Below are 20,322 nucleotides of genomic sequence, written 5' to 3'. Positions count from 1 at the left end.
GTAATTGTTTGAAATAAATGGCAATTAGTTAAAAATTAAATCATAAAATAAAATAAAATGGGCTCTTATGTAGAACTGCGTCCTCGTCGCAAAGCCCGTGGCTAATACTAATAGTTCTACAGTTAGGTCCGTACGAGTTACTTCCCTTAAGTAATGCCTGTTGTGAAATAGTTCGCATATTTTTATCAGAATATTTCTTATATTTCGGTACATTCTACTGTTATGATCGACCTGATATTTTGCACACAGTTTGGTAAATGGAAAATCTTTATGAATCCGAAAACAGAAGTAAAAAATATTGATTAACGAATTCTCGGGCGCGCGAAAACCTCCGTGGACACTCATTCCTCCGTGGACACTCAATCCACCCTCTTGAAAATAGTATTTATTGACGTATTTCGGTACTTTCTACTGTTATGATCAACCAGATATTTTGCACACACCTAGGTAAGTTAACAATAGTTAAGAATCAGAAGAAAAAAGTGCAAAAAATCTAATAACGAATTCGCGGGCGCGCAAAAACCTCCGAGGACACTCATTCTTCCCAAATATGCATTTTTATCGACGTAAATTTTGCACACACCTAGATATATGAACAATATTTAGGAATCAGAAGAAATAAGTGAAATAAATCTTATAACGAACTCGCGGGCGCGCAAAAACCTCGGAGGACACTCATTACCCGGAGGACACTCATTAGGGTGACCCTCAGAAAACAGGGGCAAAATCTGAGTAGAAGGTAGGGACTTGGACACTTGGAATTTCTTTAAAAAAAAATACAAAAAGATAATAATATTGATTCTAGGAAGTGTATTATTTTCTAGTACGGAATTAGATGCTCTCTTAATCTGTGTTTCTAGGAAGAAAATCCAATTTAACTACAAGTCTACTATGAAAATAATAAATAAGAGTAAACTTAATAAATGTCTAAAAATTGTATCATCCAATCAAAATAAACACCCTATGGTATTATCAGATGATCACCTATCCAAAGAATAGATGATTTATGCATAAACATGCCATAGTGCCGTAGATACGTTATTCTGTTTTAAAAAATGACAAATTAACTTTCAATGATAACTGCTCCGAGTCCTTGGATTATTTTTTGAAGAACAGATTTAATGTTTTCAATAAAGTATTAACATATTGCTTTATTGATTTATCTGTCTCATAATCCTTCCCGATTTATTTTAAAATTTTCTAAATTAATTTCTTAATTGACCGTCTAGTTCTATAATTGTAACACGTGTGCCCTGTGGCTAGTATGGACCACTGCACGTACAGGTACAAAAGGCTCCTTCATGGTTTAGTGACCCATTAATTGATGCTGGGGTGTGTTTTATCAATTAGTGTTGACTATTCATGTAACATCCAGTTTGTAAACCATTTAAGGGACTAGGTAATGTGAAACACTACTATGGAGTCACTGATTTGGAATATAATTGTGCCCGAGGCTGTCATTTCCTGACAAAGGGACAGCCACTGTATCTTACCTGTCACAGTGTATTGATTTACCTGTATATCTACTGGACAGCGATGGGCTGGATTAATTGACAGCTTTAATTGCCTTCACACAATGTGTTCAAGATTAGGTACAGCCCATCAGAATATCATGTGACCACAGGTGAATGGTCAGTGGGTGGTCATTACCTATATATTCTCAGGAAGATATCATATTGAAAAGCAATGTGTCAGAGGGTGTTACATTGCCCTAGCAACCATCGCTAAATCTGCCCCTGAAGTATAAAGTTGTAACTATATGATTAAAACTTGAGATTACCTGTGTAACATAATTGATTTTATATTTTATGAGTAAATGAATCAACTTATTTCATTTTTGTACATGTATATTACTTGTAACTTTACCTACAGGTGCTTGCACCCTGCAACCATGATTTTTGTCATCATTTTAACAAGTGACAATTCATTACTGTACCACCAGGCCTGCTGTATAACTGCCACAGTGGTGTTGGGAACACAGTAGATCCATGCAGGGGAGGGGTTGGTGTTTGGGGGATGTATTTTCTTATTCACCTATCAGCATGTACATGTACCTGATGTGTATACATATATAACAAAGAGTGGCGGGTTGGTCGAGTGATTAACACTCCGGCCTTGGCCGGGGTTCGATCCCTGAAGTCGCCGTACGCATGGAATATTCAGAGAAAGTATTTTTCTCCTGCCAACACAACTCCAACAACCCAGGTGGAGTATAACATGGTCTGAGGTGGGTGTTGCGGTATCTGTGCTGTAGCATTCAAGTGAGGTGGCACTATAAATGATACCGTTGGAAGCACGGGCCCACTATGAACAGAACACAATACATTTCCAGCACACACACAGGCATACACACATAGGGAGATATTAGCCAGGCGGCATATGACTAGCTATGTCCTATGCTAGTATGCTAGTAGTTAGCGCCTGATAAGACAGCTCCTGCTAATTCCTCAATATCGTATTGATTACTATATATGCTAATTGTATTAACTGTATAAAATTGTATATCTATGAACTGTAAAGCGCTTTGGAGTGGCTTATGTTAGCTAGATAGTGCGCTATATATTTATTTATTTAAAGAAATCAAAATCAGACTAACTCATAGTTTTATCTTAATGCAACTTGGGATTAATAAGCTTAAATTAATTACACGTTTAACTTTATCTTTACCTTTTATAGATATAGTGCCATGCCATGGAATTTATCTTTTCTTGATTTGTTCGTATAAAACAGAGAAGCAAGTACTCTATTGATGTCGTGTTATAGAGAAACCTGTCATACAAAGTATAAGTTTATAGAAAACCTTACCACATTTACCCATATCACAAAGCATATACTGATCCCCCATCCTGACACAAAAACATTGATATGAAATAAGATGTGAATTTAACTATGATGAAGTGTACTTTTAAACTTTTTCCTCTGAAATATTACCAGAGATAGAGTATAAATTCTCTTTGTACATGTATATGTTCAGTTGAAATTTTTGGTTATCAGAAAATAAAGAAATACGTGTATCGTTCATTTGATATTATGAGATATTCAGTTAAATGATTCTTTCTTGTCTCTTTCAATTTTCATATCACAAAAGAACCCATTTCATTATAAACAATTATTGAAAAATGAACTTCAAACTTTTAAACTTTGGTAAACACTGTAGTGCACTGGAGTTAACACTGAAGTGAACTGGAGTGCAATTCAATGTTTTGTCAATTGTATTTCCCTGTTCACTACGTGTGCACTACGGAGTGCACTAGATACCAAGTTAAGTTTGATCCCAACTGTATGTCGAGAGCACGCGAACGCAAGAACTTTCGACATGATGTGGGATGGTTGTACAGAGTACAACGTCCTATCAACAGCTACGTATACATTTTGTACGTTCATTTAAGGACGTTCTCTATATTAAACACAAGGACTGATGCTTAAAATGATCACAATAGAAGTCATGCGAAAAAATAATACATCCCAGCATTAATATGTTAACAAAATGAAAAGCAAATGAAATCGCTGATATATACTTTTACAAATATTGGGCGCCTATCAGGCTGTGATTGTTTTTTCACATTCAGGATTATCAGCTTTTCAAAATATTTGTCGATAAGTTTTCGCATAGATCGTGCAAAACATTAAGATTGATATTTTCCCCGAACAGCTTGATTGGGATTCCGACCAGAATTGAGGTAAAACAATTAAATATTTCGATTTTTTGATAAGTAATATATTCGGAATACCGATATTACAAGGAAAGTATGCAATTTCATACACGCATTCGTATTAAGAAACTTCCAATATTCATACAACTATATGTGTTTTTAATATAAAATATAATTCCCTTTATTTTAAAAGAAAAATATGAAAAAAAATAAAAAAAAATAAAGAAACTAAAAAATGTTTATGACTTCAAATTCATCATGCAGTGTTGTGACACACGGAATCAATATATCGATGATGTTACCATGACGGTTTCTTGTAAATGTTGATAACGTTTGACTTTCGTAAACAATAACATTTGACGAAACATTAAAATCAGTATATGCTTTCTGTCAACATTACCTTCAACTTCAAAGTTGTAATCTGTTGAAATGTTACTGTTATTGAGAATACAGATCCGTATTGAGAATGCAGATCCGTATTGAGAATGCAGATCCGTATTGAAAATGCAGATCCGTAATAAGAATACAGATCCGTAATGAGAATGCAGATCCGTAATGAGAATACAGATCCGTATTGAGAATGCAGATCCGTATTGAGAATGCAGATCCGTATTGAGAATACAGATCCGTAATGAGAATGCAGATCCGTAATAAGAATGCAGATCCGTATTGAGAATGCAGATCCGTATTGGGAATGCAGATCCGTATTGAGAATGCAGATCCGTATTGAGAATGCAGAACCGTAATGAGAATGGAGATCCGTAATAAGAATACAGATCCGTATTGAGAATGCAGATCCGTATTGAGAATGCAGAACCGTATTGAGAATACAGATCCGTAATAAGAATACAAATCCGTATTGAGAATGCAGATCCGTATTGGGAATGTAGATCCGTATTGAGAATGCAGATCCGTAATGAGAATACAGATCCGTATTGAGAATACAGATCCGTAATGAGAATGCAGATCCGTAATGAGAATACAGATCCGTATTGAGAATGCAGATCCGTATTGACAATGCAGAACCGTATTGAGAATACAGATCCGTAATAAGAATACAAATCCGTATTGAGAATGCAGATCCGTATTGAGAATACAGATCGGTAATGAGAATACATTTCCGTATTGAGAATACAGATCCGTAATGAGAATACAGATCCGTATTGAGAATACAGATCCGTAATGAGAATACAGATCCGTATTGAGAATACAGATCCGTATTGAGAATGCAGATCAGTATTGAGAATGCAGATCCGTAATGAGAATGCAATGCCGTATTGGGAATGCAGATCCGTATTGAGAATGCAGAACCGTAGTGAGAATGGAGATCCGTAATAAGAATACAGATCCGTATCGAGAATGCAGATCCGTATTGAGAATGCAGAACCGTATTGAGAATACAGATCCGTAATAAGAATACAAATCCGTATTGAGAATGCAGATCCGTATTGAGAATACAGATCGGTAATGAGAATACATTTCCGTATTGAGAATACAGATCCGTAATGAGAATACATATCCGTGTTGAGAATGCAGATCCGTATTGAGAATGCAGATTGGTATTGAGAATACAGATACGTAATGAGAATGTAATGCCGTATTGAGAATGCAGATCCGTAATGAGAATGCAGATCCGTATTGAGAATACAGATCGGTAATGAGAATACATTTCCGTATTGAGAATACAGATCCGTAATGAGAATACATATCCGTATTGAGAACGCAGATCCGTATTGAGAATGCAGATCCGTATTGAGAATACAGATTGGTATTGAGAATACAAATCCGTAATAAGAATTCAATGCCGTATTGAGAATGCAGATCCATATTGAGAATGCAGATCCGTATTGAGAATGCAGATCCGTATTGAGAATGCAGATTGGTATTGAGAATACAGATACGTAATGAGAATGTAATGCCGTATTGAGAATGCAGATCCGTAATGAGAATGCAGATCCGTATTGAGAATGCAGATCCGTCTTGAGAATGCCGATCCGTATTGAGAATACAGATCGGTAATGAGAATACAGATCCGTAGTGAGAATATAGATCCGTATTGAGAATACAGATCGATAATGAGAATACAGATCCGTATTGAGAATACGGATCCGTATTGAGAATACAGATCCGTATTGAGAATGCAGATCCGTATTTAGAATGCAGATCCGTATTGAGAATGCAGATCCGTATTGAGAATACAGATCCGTAATGAGAATGCAGATCCGTATTGAGAATACAGATCGGTAATGAGAATACATTTCCGTATTGAGAATACAGATCCGTAATGAGAATGCAGATCGGTATTGAGAATGCAGATCCGTATTAAGAATACAGATCCGTAATGAGAATGCAGATCCTTATTGAAAATGCCGATCCGTATTGAGAATACAGATTCGTAATGAGAATGCAGATCCGTATTGAGAATGCAGATCCGTATTGAGAATGCAGATCCGTATTGAGAATACAGATCCGTATTGAGAATGCAGATCCGTATTGAGAATACAGATCCGTAATGAGAATGCAGATCCGTATTGAGAATACAGATTGGTAATGAGAATACAGATCCGTATTGAGAATACAGATCCGTAATGAGAATGCAGATCCTTATTGAAAATGCCGATCCGTATTCAGAATACAGATCCGTAATGAGAATGCAGATCCGTATTGAGAATGCAGATCCGTATTGAGAATGCAGATCCGTATTGAGAATACAGATCCGTATTGAGAATGCAGATCCGTATTGAGAATACAGATCCGTATTGAGAATACAGATCCGTAATGAGAATACAGATCCGTATTGAGAATGCAGATCCGTATTGAGAATGCAGATCTGTATTGAGAATGCAGATCCGTAATGAGAATACAGATCCGTATTGAGAATACAGATCCGTATTGAGAATACAGATCTTTTTGCGTTGGAGCCGTTACTAATTTATCACTGAATCATTAAATAAAAACAAACAGTTCGGATTATTGTTACGATACAGGACGTTCAGCGTATAGATCTAGTCTTGACGCTGTTAGATAACAGGTAGATCACGTCAATAAGAACACTGATCAGTGAAGAATTAGTGACCAACAGCTAGCAATCCAGGTCACCAGAACCTTATCGGTCTCTCTGGTGTGTCGTTGGATGTTACCGGCACACCAACTGATAAGACTTCACACATACGAAAGTGTGATAGGTAAGTGAAACACCCATTCGTTTATTTTGTAAAACTGTATAAATTTACACTTCAAATTAGGTGTGATTTTCTAAACTCACTACGGTATTTAATATAACGTGTTTGATCGCTTGCAAGTAAACACAAATATGTACTGGGGTGATAAAGTCACTAGCTGTAAGGTATTGGTTTAGCTAATCGTCACACAGTTTAAATGGTATAACGTTAATTTTTCGTCCGTATTTTAACTATTGTTGCAACAATAAGAACGAGGGAAAAGGCGTTTCTGCTTTTATCCTGTGCTAAAAATTACTATCATTAATATTGGTTTTTGATTGATTTTATTTCCATGACGAGATTGCATGTAATGCAGCGGAGCGTTAAATATGAAACACGATTAAGGTAACAACATAACTGGTTACCTTTAGAGAACGAAGCTGGTAATAATATGGCGCTGGGAAAATTACAATTGAAGTGTATCTGTAATGTAATGATAACAGTATTTATTGTATATATTTGACCACATTACTACCACATTTAACTATAAATACTACCACGTCTTGGCCACATTACTACCACATTTAACTATAGATACTACCACGGCTTGGTCACATTACTACCACATTTAACTATAAATACTACCACGTCTTTGTCACATTACTACCACATTTAACTATAGATCCTACCACGTCTTGGTCACATTACTACCACATTTGACTATAATACTACCATGTCTTGGTCACATTACTACCCCATTTAACTATAAATACTACCATGTCTTGGCCACAATACTACCACATTTAACTATAAATACTACCATGTCTTGGTCACATTACTACCCCATTTAACTATAAATACTACCATGTCTTGGCCCCATTACTACCACATTTAACTATAAATACTACTACGTCTTGGCCACATTACTACCACATTTAACTATAGATACTACCACGTCTTGGTCACATTACTACCACATTTAACTATAAATACTACCATGTCTTGGCCACATTACTACCACATTTAACTATAAATACTACCACGTCTTGGCCACATTACTACCACATTTAACTATAATACTACCACGTCTTGGCCACATTACTACCACATTTAACTATTAATACTACCACGTCTTGGCCACATTACTACCACATTTAACTATAAATACTACCACGTCTTGGCCACATTACTACCACATTTAACTATAAATACTACCACGTCTTGGCCACATTACTACCACATTTAACTATAAATACTACCACGTCTTGGCCACATTACTACCACATTTAACTATAAATACTACCACGTCTTGGCCACATTACTACCACATTTAACTATAAATACTACCACGTCTTGGCCACATTACTACCACATTTAACTATAAATACTACCACGTCTTGGCCACATTACTACCACATTTAACTATAAATACTACCACGTCTTGGCCACATTACTACCACATTTAACTATAAATACTACCACGTCTTGGCCACATTACTACCACATTTAACTATAAATACTACCACGTCTTGGCCACATTACTACCACATTTAACTATAAATACTACCACGTCTTGGCCACATTACTACCACATTTAACTATAAATACTACCACGTCTTGGCCACATTACTACCACATTTAACTATAAATACTACCATGTCTTGGTCACATTACTACCACATTTAACTATAAATACTACCACGTCTTGGCCACATTACTACCACATTTAACTATAATACTACCACGTCTTGGCCACATTACTACCACATTTAACTATAAATACTACCATGTCTTGGCCACATTACTACCACATTTTACTATAATACTACCACGTCTTGGATGTTGCGTATACAACAATTCAAACACTTGTTGTGACATCAGCATTAAGTCAATAAACATTAAGGTATGACGTTGTCATGTTGCAGAGAAAAGAATGAACAAGCGGAAATAAAAATGTTGATTTTAAATATTTTGCAAGGGTCATGGAAAAATATCTTTTGATAAATATTTTAAAAAAAATAGTTCAAAATTTATATGTAACGAATAAAACGTATTCTAAAGCGATTGGTATTAATTAGGTATTTTTTTAATTTGATGATATTGATGTAGTTAAAGCATAGTATGGCTACAGCTGGTAGTACTCCAAACGTGTTGTTAATCAATGTAAAATGTGTTCAAATATTTGACAATTTCACACGATATGAATGTCGAGTTATCTCAATTTATTTCTTAACTTTTTGATCGCACAAACCTATATCAAAAGGTCTGACCATATACTTTTACTATATGTATATGAAGTTATAATCACATAAAAAGTTATGTTTTATTAAAATAATTTAAAAGGATGAAGATCTTTCCATTGGTTTGCTTGGTTGCTGCGTTCAGCCTAGTAAAAACTGAGTACAAGTGTATCTGTAACGCGAATCATCCAAACGTGCCTATCAGGAAATGTCCGTCCATTCAGTCCCCTGTAAACGGGTTTCTGTATCTGAAAGAGGCCAACAACCACTTCCATGGGATCGTTGACACATCTCCAGCCACGTGCAGACCAATCAGAACAGACGTGAAGACTATTCCAGAGTGGGTCGCTGTAGACGAGGGTAACCAAGTAAGTAGCGTTCTTTTTTAATCGAATTTTCCTTTTACAGTTTGTGTTTATGCATTGATATAACAGGTGAAAGTGAATTTTAATCTGCAAAGAAGGGTTACTTATATTGTTTCGAGATCTGGAAATGCTCCTGTAAATATATCTTAAGACAATATTTCAATTGTGATCAAGTTATGAGGTGATAAGTCCAGTTGAACACGAGTAAATGTACAGCATTATTTCTGTGAATGGAATATAACTTTTTTTAATTATTAGTCTGATCAGCAAACACATTTGACTTCCAAACCTATTCATGTGTGATCGGTTCAATAAGAACCACCGTCGGCTATGGTCTCGGTTTGTGGTTCGGTTATGAGATGATAACGCCGGTTGACGGTAGCAATTATTATTGAGTGAATGTCAGTAGATTGTAAATATGCATATATAGGGCTCCTTGTTATTTGTAAATATTAAACTGTCCAGTTTTGCTCATGTGTGTAAATATATTTAGAAACGTCAAGCTTAAACTCAGCTTCTATATATTGCCCTTTGGTGTGTGCCATTTACAGCAAAAACAATCTTATTTTCCTTAACGCCTTATTCAGTTTATCACTAAAAAAAATCAAAAATCTTTTATTGTGATAAAAAAAACCAATGTTTTTTGCTGCAGTAAAGTCTCCATTTATTGCCCATCGTTATGTTTGCCAACTTAATTATAACAAAACATTTCAATATGCGTTTTCCCTTCCCTTGTTCTTGCAATTTCCTTTATACATGGTTTCCTCGTTATATATTCAAATACCGTGTCAACGACAAATAGTTATATTTTATTGTATTTATGTACCTGAATGGATATTTTCGCTGTATTTGTGTGCATGATTTATTCTGAAGTTCTCTAATTTTGATACTTCCCAAAAGAGACCGAATAACTGCCGGTTACATGTTATAACATCATAAAGGGAGGACTTTTGTTTTGTTTTTGGTCACCAGTTTTGTTGTAACATTTAGGAAGATTATTATAATTTCGATCAATACACTGACTATTGAAATATCATTGATAACAACTCTATAACACAATGTTTTCGGTACACGTTAGAGCATTAAACTACCAATATTTACGGTACCCACCACAGCATTAAACTACTAATATTTACGGTACACGTTAGTGCATTAAACTACTAATATTTACGGTACCCGTCAGAGCATTAATCTACTAATATTTACGGTACCCGTCAGAGCATTAATCTACTAATATTTACGGTCCCCGTTATAGCATTAAACTACAAATATTTACGGTACACGTTAGAGCATTAATCTACTAATATTTACGGTACCCGTTAGAGCATTAATCTACAAATATTTACGGTACCCGTTAGTGCATTAAGCTACTAATATTTACGGTTCCCGTTAGAGCATTAAACTACTAATATTTACGGTACACGTTAGAGTATTAAACTACTTATATTTACAGTACCCGTTAGGGCTTTAATCTACTAATAACTTCAGTACCCGTTAGAGCATTAAACTACTAGTATTTACAATCAGTCGTATACAGTTGATTTTATAGTCAAAAATTTAGTTTTGATGTACACAGGTCGGATTTATATTCAAAGACGTCGGTTTGCTGGCAATAAGCTGTCCCGGTAACCACACACTGAGAAAAGGTAACTGATGCCACTAAGTTTATATATACTCAGCCAAAAAAACATTTCTGTATTTGGTACAGTGATTCCCAAACCTGAACCTAATCACGTATTGGTTGGATTTGCTTAGATGACCAATTAACTGCTAAGTGAGTGTTTTCTACGAGAGAGAAGGTTATGCTTATTTTCTGATTAAAACCTGTTACAGTTGTATATCTGGCCAATGTTTCCCTCCAGGAAATAACGACATATCCCTTTGGGTCAATGGGGATCATTTTATCAAAATAAGGTTTTATTCGATTTGTTAGGATTTTTGCCATTACTTTACAGTCTGTATTTCCGAGTGTTATTGGCCAGCATGTTTAGCTGGTGTAAGGCAGCTTAACAACCACAAGGAAACGGATCTTGCACTCTTGAATTCTTTCTTCGAATATTTATGTCATTACTTATATTGTCTGAATATTCTGTTCACGCTCAATAACCTCACATTTTGCACCATTGTCTCACTCATTAATTGTCCAAAGGCAAAAAAATATAGGTTTTTACTGCATGTCAACAATATGGTAATACCGTCTGAGAGAAAAGATAAAGGGAATGATTTAAATAAAAGATCATTTAGTTTTAACCATAGTTTATTTCATTTTGTTTTCATGTCATACATACAATACATAAGTACAGGATTCAGAAAAAAGTATTTAAATACTTATATGAACCTGTCTCCTTAATTACTGACAAGCGGATGACAACACTACAAAGCTAAACAACATCGTAAGAATAATATATGTAATAAAGGACAAAACTTAAACCATAAAAGAGAGAGAGAGAGAGAGGGAGAGAGAGAGAGAGAGAGAGAGAGAGAGAGAGAGAGACGGGCGGGGGGATGTCTTTAATCGTGAATTAGTGATATTGCATTGTAGTTACTACATACAATCGTATACTATAAGATAAGTGAACCCAACATAGGTAAAATCAATGTTTTAAATCATGACAAAGATGATTTGTGATTCACTGGGATTCATGTGACAGCACTGTAAATTTGCGAAACGTTTGGTTTTAGAAGTAAAATGTTGGATACAAATTTGGATCTCCGTATAGAAGCATGTCAAGAGTGTAATGTTCAGGTAAATTTACAAAGCATTCATTTCTTATATTTGTAATTGGGACAAGACAGAAGAAAGTGGTCAGTAGTTTCATGTTCCTGTCTACATGAGCAATAAGGACTATCGACAAGATTACGACAAAACAGGTGGGCAATTAGGGAGCTGCAGTTCATCCTCGGTCTAGCGTGATGAACCTGGTCGAGGCGTTTTCCATAATTATAATAAGGGGGAACTGTAAGGGAGTGTCTGTGTAGGTAGTTTTTCAGATTACTTATTGAGAGGTTATTTTTAATATCTGGGGGTAGTGAATTCCACAGGTCAATAGAAGAAGGAAGAACCGATTTCTTGTAGACGTTAGTTTTGCAAAATATATTGCTTAAGTTATCAGCAACACGTGTGTTATATTGGTGATCGTCGATTCTGCGTTGAGGGAGTAGATGTGAAAGGTACGGGGGAGTAAGGCCAAACATCATTTTATGTATCTGAACTATTTCTTTACGTTGCGTCGGTATCGTAGACATGAAGCTTAGCATGACTTGTTAGTTTAGTACCACCCGTTGTAATTATAGCAGCTTAGAGCTGAATATTCTCAGGGGATTGAGACTGTTGGATAGTTAAGTTATCCCAGACGATATCACCATACTCAAGTATAGGTCTGACAAATGAAAATACAAGGTTTGAAGAGAGTTTCTGTCTATATCAAATTTAAATTGTCTTAGAATGGCTAGTTTATTAGACGCTTTCTTAATCATATAATTAATGTGTTCTTTCCAAGTACCATCATGAGAAAAAAAATATTCCTACATGTTTGTGTTGTTTAACCTCATTAATAGGAACGTCATTCATAAATAAAGGGGGGTGATGGGGCTTATTAATTTTCCTACTAATCAAAAGAGATTCAGTTTTTTCAGGGTTAAATTTACCAACCACTTTTCAGACCATGCATATATTTTCCTTAAACTGTCATTTAACAAATCTGCACATTGAGACGGAGTATCTACTATGGCATAAAGGGAAGTGTCGTCAGCAAATAGTTGTATTATAGCGTTAATATTGTCAACTATATCATTTATAAAAAGCAAAAAGGGCAGTGGACCTAATATTGACCCCTGGGGAACACCAGCCCTAATATCCATCCACTCAGAGGTCTTACTGTTTATAACTACTCGTTGCTTCCTATTATTTAAATAACTTTTAAACCATGCTAATAAACTCGTCCCGATGCCTAATCTATGTAATTTAAAAATTAGCCCTGCATGCCAGACTCTGTCGAAGGCCTTGCTGATATCACAAAAGATCATCCGAATGTCCTTACCTTTATCTAGCGCCGATTATATAACGTTAGCAATGGCGAGTAATTGATTACTTGTAGAGTCACCTGCCCTGAATCCAGATTGAGAAGGTGATAATAAAGAATTTTCAATAATGAATTTGTACAGACATTTATAAACACATTTTTCCATCACCTTGCCCACTATAGATATTAATGATATAGGTCGATAGTTGTTGAAAAGACTGGGGCAACGTTAGCAAATTTCCAGACATTAGGAAAAATGAGGTGGTTAAAGAATTATTAAAGATGATTTGAAAAGGGTAACTCAAAATTACTGCTGCTTCCTTCATCAGTCTTGGATTTATAAGGTCAGGTCCAACTGCCTTAGAGCAATCTAGATTAGATAACACTGATGTAATGGCGTTCCTATCAATATATATACGAGTAAGTAGGGGTTCGTTGTTGTTAGTAGGTGGGAGTTCCGCATTAGTATCAATTCATTCAACGCATTTGCTTTAACAGTATCCTCGGTAATAATAGAAGTATGAGTATGAATGGGTGGTATATTACACGTTTTACTAGTGTTACACATTAGTTTACCTACCGTTGTCGACCAAGACTTCCCACGAGTATTATTTCCCAGTATTCCACAAAGATTACGAACATATTTAGTTTTTGCATTACGTATTATACTTACACATTTGTTCCTTACTCTTTTAAACTTAACCCAATGCTCCATGGTTCCTAATCTCTTAGCTAATCTAAATAATCTTTTTCTTTTTCGAGCTAGTTTACGAATTTCACATGTCATCCATGGAGGTTCTCTACAACGTATTGTTACTAATTTGTTTGGAATACATTCCATGGCGGTGTTAATATGTACATCAGCAAAACCATCGACAGAGGCGTCTAGATCGTCATCACTGATCATCATCCCAGTCAACACTAGACAGTTTCTCTCTAAACATGTCATAATTACCTTGGTCATACAACCAAATGTTACGTTTAAGTGACGACTTCTGCAGTACAGTTATATCTAGGCTACAGAAAACAGGGCAATGATACCTCTGAGGGTGGTCTAGAAATTTTTCCCGAACAGAGCATGTATCTATCAAGTAAGGATTACTTACGCAAATAACATCAAGAAGAGACGAGGATTTTTCAGTATAAAATGCAGGAGACGATATCAGTTGGGATAAATTAACTACCTGTAGCAGATCATATAAATGTGAAACGGATTGGTTATTAGTAAAAAAAAAATAGTCGGGGATATTCAATGGACCTGGATTTATCTCAACATTACCGGAGTTAATAAGTAGCAAGTGAATTACACTAAGAAAAAAAAAATGCAAAAAAAACCAGTGAGTTCTATCACTAAATCCCAGACAGCCACATGAGCTGGTGTTAACTTTAAAATATGTTGCAGAACTTCGAAAGGGTTTTCTGTTGAATTATTATATCCGAGCACGGTATAACGGTAATGAGATTGGCATTATGTCACATCAGTATACTGGTGTACAGAAGTGTAAGACAGTGGTGTGCTCGGACAGAATACGTAGGGTATAATTTGGACAACGCTAGCATCATGTAAATTGTAGGATCAGGGATGGTCGGGGGTAGGGTTTAGAAAGAATAGAAGAGGTAAAGAGAGTAGAAAAATAAACACGTACAAGTTGGATAACAGCGAGGTAATGTGAGGTCAAAGTTCATATTCTAACGTTTGTGCTCGGGTCAGTGTAAGGAATGGTCTATATGACAACGAGGGGAGGCAAGCTACGCTTATAAATACATACACTGGTTATTCATACAACATGAAAATATTCTCCTGTAAGCGGAGCACATTGTATCTAGCACCAGTAGGTATCAATATGGTCGATATGCTGATGAAAACAGGACAAAACATTTATAAAACCGAGTTCGCCTGGAACAGGTAACTTTCCGAATAGAACAGCCCGACATATTTACGTCACGGTAGCGTGCGCATGACCTCGTGACAGCGTAGTGCACATGTTTGTAAACGCGCGAATGCGCAGTACTAAACGTACGGATCGCGAAATAACGAGGGGAGGCAGGCTACTGCGCTTATTTATGTACAGTAAATACAGCAACATTAGTTTGTAATATGTACTTTATAATGATATTCTATGAGTGAACACCTTACGACTAAAAGCCAGTATGGTCACAATGCTGTAAAAAAAAGATAATAGATGAAAGTGACACTTTTAAAATGGAATAGCCCGTGGGAGTTACAGAAATGTTTTAGGTCACGGTAGCGTGCGCGTGGGCTCGTGACAGCACACAGACAGTGATGTTTCTAAACAGATTACTAAAGTGAAAAAGTGAAGGTATGTACAAGACATGTAAAGTTATATTAAGGGGGAGATACAAGTCATATGGCATATCCACATGCATATACAACCCAGGGAAATATTTCACTTTAACAACAACAAGCATACCCTTATCAAATACCAAAATGTTCATTAGAACATAATTGTCATTTATATACAATAATGATTATTAAAAGTTAACTCAAAACTTTCTGAGAACACATTTAAATTCATTGGATGGTTGCGTCCCTAGCTAACACAAGCTAAGTCCTAAAATTCCACAAAAATGTTATTTAATTTCTTCAATCTGTAGTCTATGAAAACCTACAAAGGAATTCACTCAAAATCCCTTCACAATGAAATACTGGCATAANTTTGTTGCCACAACATGTAGTTGTGCTTTCTGAATTGGAATTTGATTTTGGTCATATTTCACAGAACTATTGCCCTTTTATTCTTCAACATTTCAATCTTGTCAAGAAATCTGTTCTCTCAGTTTTTCACCGAGATTGTTGAAACATGGCAGGCTTTATTTTCACGAGGTGTGTTTGTGCTTCCCAATTCAAAACTATTAACTGAACAATGTTTAAAATAGTTATCTTTACTGGCAGATAAACTTACCTCATGTATGAAATTAATTTGATGTATTATAGTCTGCAAACAGGATCTGTTGTATAGGACGCCAGATAGAATCTACACAGTATGATTGTTGTATTTGTCACATCAGTAAAAATATAGCTGTAGGGAAACTTATCAAGTATATGACTTCCATAATGGTTGGTTGTCTGAAAATATAAATCAACAACACATCAGTTTAGATAGCTGAAGATATGATCTGAGATTTCAATTAGCCTGACTATATTTCATTCAAATTAATTAAGTGAAAGATATACATTGTTGTAGATTATCTAAACCAATACTCATCATAAAATATTTTCTCTATTTAACAATAGGGGTGGTACATGGATACTTATACATGTAACACCAGATCCAGAGGCACAAAAGTTTTGTAAGTTGTAAGTCATGATCAATTCTTATATGTTTATCAAGGAACAATTCGAATATGCTTACCAAAGAAATGATTTCCAAGAGATCAATGGCTGAACTAGCTGCATCATTGACTGACTGTTATCAGATCTTTATAAAAAGGCTTGCAGGGTATTTAGAGGAAGAAGTTACTTGGTTGGCTGCCTGGCTGTTTGGTGAGTTGGCAGAGCTAGTTGCCTGATTTGACTGGGTTGGTTGGCTAGTGGCTCAAGTGCCCAACTGATTCGATGGGTAATGTGTATTGTATCTGTCATCTATAAAATAACAAAAATATAGCAATCCTACTAAAACATTTTCTGACTGACATATATTATCTCACAGTTTGTGCAGTAAACTATTTCATTTGCATATTTACTCAGCATTGTGTAACTTCACATCAGGTGGCATATGTCTCAAATGTAGTTTGATAAATAGCTAACCGAGTACAACACCTTAGCTAGGAAACATCAAAACATTTATCTTTCATCCTGATAAGTGCAGTTATCCATTCAGCCTATATTTACTAGAAACAGTCCATATTGTCCAGTATATTTGTTCTGGTGAGTGCAGTATGTACAGAGGGTGTTATATAAAGTAATAGATTTGTCTACAGCTAAAATAGGCCTAATATTGGCCCCAGAATAATGCATAGCTGAGAATTATGACTAACCATCAAGACAGGAATGGTTGAACTTGACAGTAGTCTAGTTGACTTGGGTAGTTGACCGGCCTGGTTGATTGGTATAGTTGACTTGAGCAGTTGACTGGTTTGGTTAAATTGGGCTGGTTAGCTGGACTGACTGACTTGGACTGGTTAACTGGAGAACTAGCTGTCTGGACTGTGTAACTTGGGCTGGCTTACTGGACTAGTTGACTGGGATGGGGGAGTGTACTGGTTGGTTTGGCTGGCTGACTTGACTGGTTGACTTGGACTGGCTGACTGGACTGGCAGACTTGGGTTGGCTGACTCAACTAGTGGACCAACTGCTCAGCTAGTTTGTCATGTATCTGTTTCCTGTAACATAGGAAAAATAAAAACAGTTCTACACAAAACATCTTGGGCTGCTCTTGGTTACGCTTACATATAAAAATAAATATCACAACTTTAAACTATCAGGTAGAGGTAGGTACTGATTCCTAAACAAGCTCTATAGTTTTCATATATGTGCAGTACATAATTTGCAGAATGAAGGTGCTCCTAATTACATTTTATTACAAAGTGGTGACTATTGGTCTATCTATTAGTTCTGAACATCATACATAATGCTGCCATAATTTATACTGTCAGAGTTTACATATGTTACCTGTTCAAAATTATCTGCTGTACAGGTAGAGATTTTAAAGTACAGAACTTGATATATGTGTTTTCCAACCCAACGAAGCAGCATTGACACCAACAAACTTCAAGTATATCCATTGTCTACATTGATATAATTACAATAACATTTCCCATTCAAATTGTTTTACAATCATTTACATAATGTTACAATGATATTATTTTATGTCAAACAAGAGGCCTAGGGGCCTTAGTAGCTCACCTGGTAATTTATTTTTCAATTTAAAACCTGCTGAGTACCATTCAGGTTTATCAAAGGAGTACAAGTTACAAAGTTGCTAGAAGAACAACATATAAATCTGTTTTGGTGGGAAAGACAACAAGAAAATGATTTTCCATGTTATGTCCCAGTTTTCCTCAATTTCCCCTATTGGGCCTCACATGCACCTTTTTTACAAGTTAAACAAAGTTGAGTTGTTTTCCTCTAAGCATGCTTCAGACTGCATTTGGTTTAAATCCCTTCACTTGTATAGTAGGAGAGAAAAATTCCTCTATTTCCCCTATTGAGCCCCGCCCATATGCTCCCAGAGGGGCCACGCCCTCCGTTTATACAAACTTGAGTCCCTTTTGCCCAAGATCCTCCAGACCAAATTGTGAAGAAATCCCTTAATCCCGATGGTCGAAGAAGGATTTAAAAACAAATACCTTTATTTCCCCTATTGGGCCCACCCCTCAGATCCCAGGGGGCGCCACACCCACCGTTTATACAAAATTTGTTCCCCTTTACCCAAGGATACTCCACACCAAATATGGACCAAATCCTTTCATTCCGACAGAATAAGAAGGATTTTAAAGAATAATTTGCTATGCTTCCCCTATTTGGCCCGCCCCTAAGGCCCCTGGGGGGCCAGACCCACGGTTTATACAAAATTGGTTCCTCTTCACCCAAGGATGCTTCAAATATGGAACAAATCCTTTCATTCCTACAGAAGAACAAGGATTTTAAAGAATTTGCTATATTTTCCCTTTTGGGCCCCGCCCCTCAGCCCCCAGGGGGGCCACACCCTCCATTTATACAAAATGGGTTCCCCTTCCCCCAAAGATGCTTCTGACCAAATTTGGTCAAAATCTATTTAGCCGTTCAGGACAAGTAGCGTTTTAAAGGAAAAGTTGACGGACGGAAGGACGACAGACGCTGCGCCATGGCATAAGCTCACTTGCCCTTCGGGGAGGTGAGCTAAAAATGTCATATTTTAGCCAGTTATTAAATTACCAAACTTCAAAAGCAGACAGAGTGACTCAAGTAGACTTGTTGGCTCAGTTGTCTGTGCGTATACACGTCAGCTGGTCTGCTGCATCGGGACTGTTGGCAGGTCTTACAGGTTGGGTGGTATAAAGGGTAAGATGGTCTGATGTGTTAATACATGCCTCGTATGAGCGGTTCTTCAGCATGTTACTGGTTAGGTCAGCAGGCTGTGATAAATGGCAGGGTGGTTTGGATACACAGGTGGGATTGCCTGATCAACAAAAATAAAATCCTGTTTTACCTTTATATAATAGCTAAGAATACTTTAGTTATTGCATTAATCATACACTTACTTGTACTAAGTTGATATCGATAAATTATATGAATACAATGATATTCACAGATTTAATGACAATTTTGGACATGTAGGAAATATGCAATCAATGTCTTTATTCATACAATGACACAATCCTTTTACTCTCAACATGGAAATTACTATATTCAGATTAATTCCATGAACTCACCTAAATATCCCCAAATTTAAGATCACTATTATGTAAGTCTGGCTGCAGATTATGCACCATGGTTTTTGCTGTTTTCCTTTGTATTTAACATTGTATACGGCCCCATCTAAAGATGTATTACACACAACAAAGTAAAGGTGCGTTCGATTACACACACTAGTACAGTAGAGGAGGGCTCGATAAGGACAATACCATTACACCATATTCCTCATCTTTTCCTGTAACATATTCCAGCACATAGCCTTCTAATCATTTGTCTTTATTCAAGTCACCTAGTGAAAAATAGAAAGTGAAATGACACAACTCAATTAAAACAGGTGTTTTTAACGGAAAATTAATATAATTGTTTTTATCATCCCTTCATCTGTCATAGAAACATGAATGTACAACCCTTAAAATATTAAAATCCATGGTAAAAGTTTTTGGACCACCAATCTGAGAAGTAAGTTTGAAAGACTACAAGCATTTTTACTGATGTTACTAATATGCAATTACTGTTGCGACAG

At 36.1% G+C, this 20,322-nt stretch overlaps 1 protein-coding gene and 1 long non-coding RNA gene across 3 annotated transcripts in view; one reads left to right on the top strand and one right to left on the bottom strand.

The window, feature by feature from the left end:
* Nucleotides 1-6,766: 6,766 nt before the first annotated feature.
* LOC110457310 overlaps nt 6,767-20,322 on the top strand; it is a 57,797-nt gene continuing 44,241 nt past the window's right edge. The window contains exons 1-3 of the mRNA XM_021508528.1: nt 6,767-6,838; nt 9,158-9,422; nt 10,996-11,065. Of these exons, the coding sequence (XP_021364203.1) occupies nt 9,159-9,422; nt 10,996-11,065 (334 nt within the window). The 5' untranslated portion in view covers nt 6,767-6,838; nt 9,158. The remainder of the gene's footprint in view (nt 6,839-9,157; nt 9,423-10,995; nt 11,066-20,322) is intronic.
* LOC110457320 lies at nt 16,420-19,407 on the bottom strand. Of its 2 annotated transcripts, XR_002463687.1 has the most exons (4): nt 19,320-19,407; nt 17,441-17,785; nt 16,816-17,045; nt 16,420-16,529 (listed from the first exon to the last, which is right to left on the bottom strand). It is a non-coding gene; the product is annotated as an uncharacterized LOC110457320 (long non-coding RNA). The 2 variants fall into 2 exon arrangements; XR_002463686.1 differs by lacking the exon at nt 19,320-19,407 and having other exon boundaries at nt 17,441-17,823.

This window comes from Mizuhopecten yessoensis, unplaced genomic scaffold (assembly GCF_002113885.1).
Source record: "Mizuhopecten yessoensis strain PY_sf001 unplaced genomic scaffold, ASM211388v2 scaffold1127, whole genome shotgun sequence".
NCBI lineage: Eukaryota > Metazoa > Mollusca > Bivalvia > Pectinida > Pectinidae > Mizuhopecten > Mizuhopecten yessoensis.
This window is presented reverse-complemented; position numbering and strand designations above follow the sequence as displayed.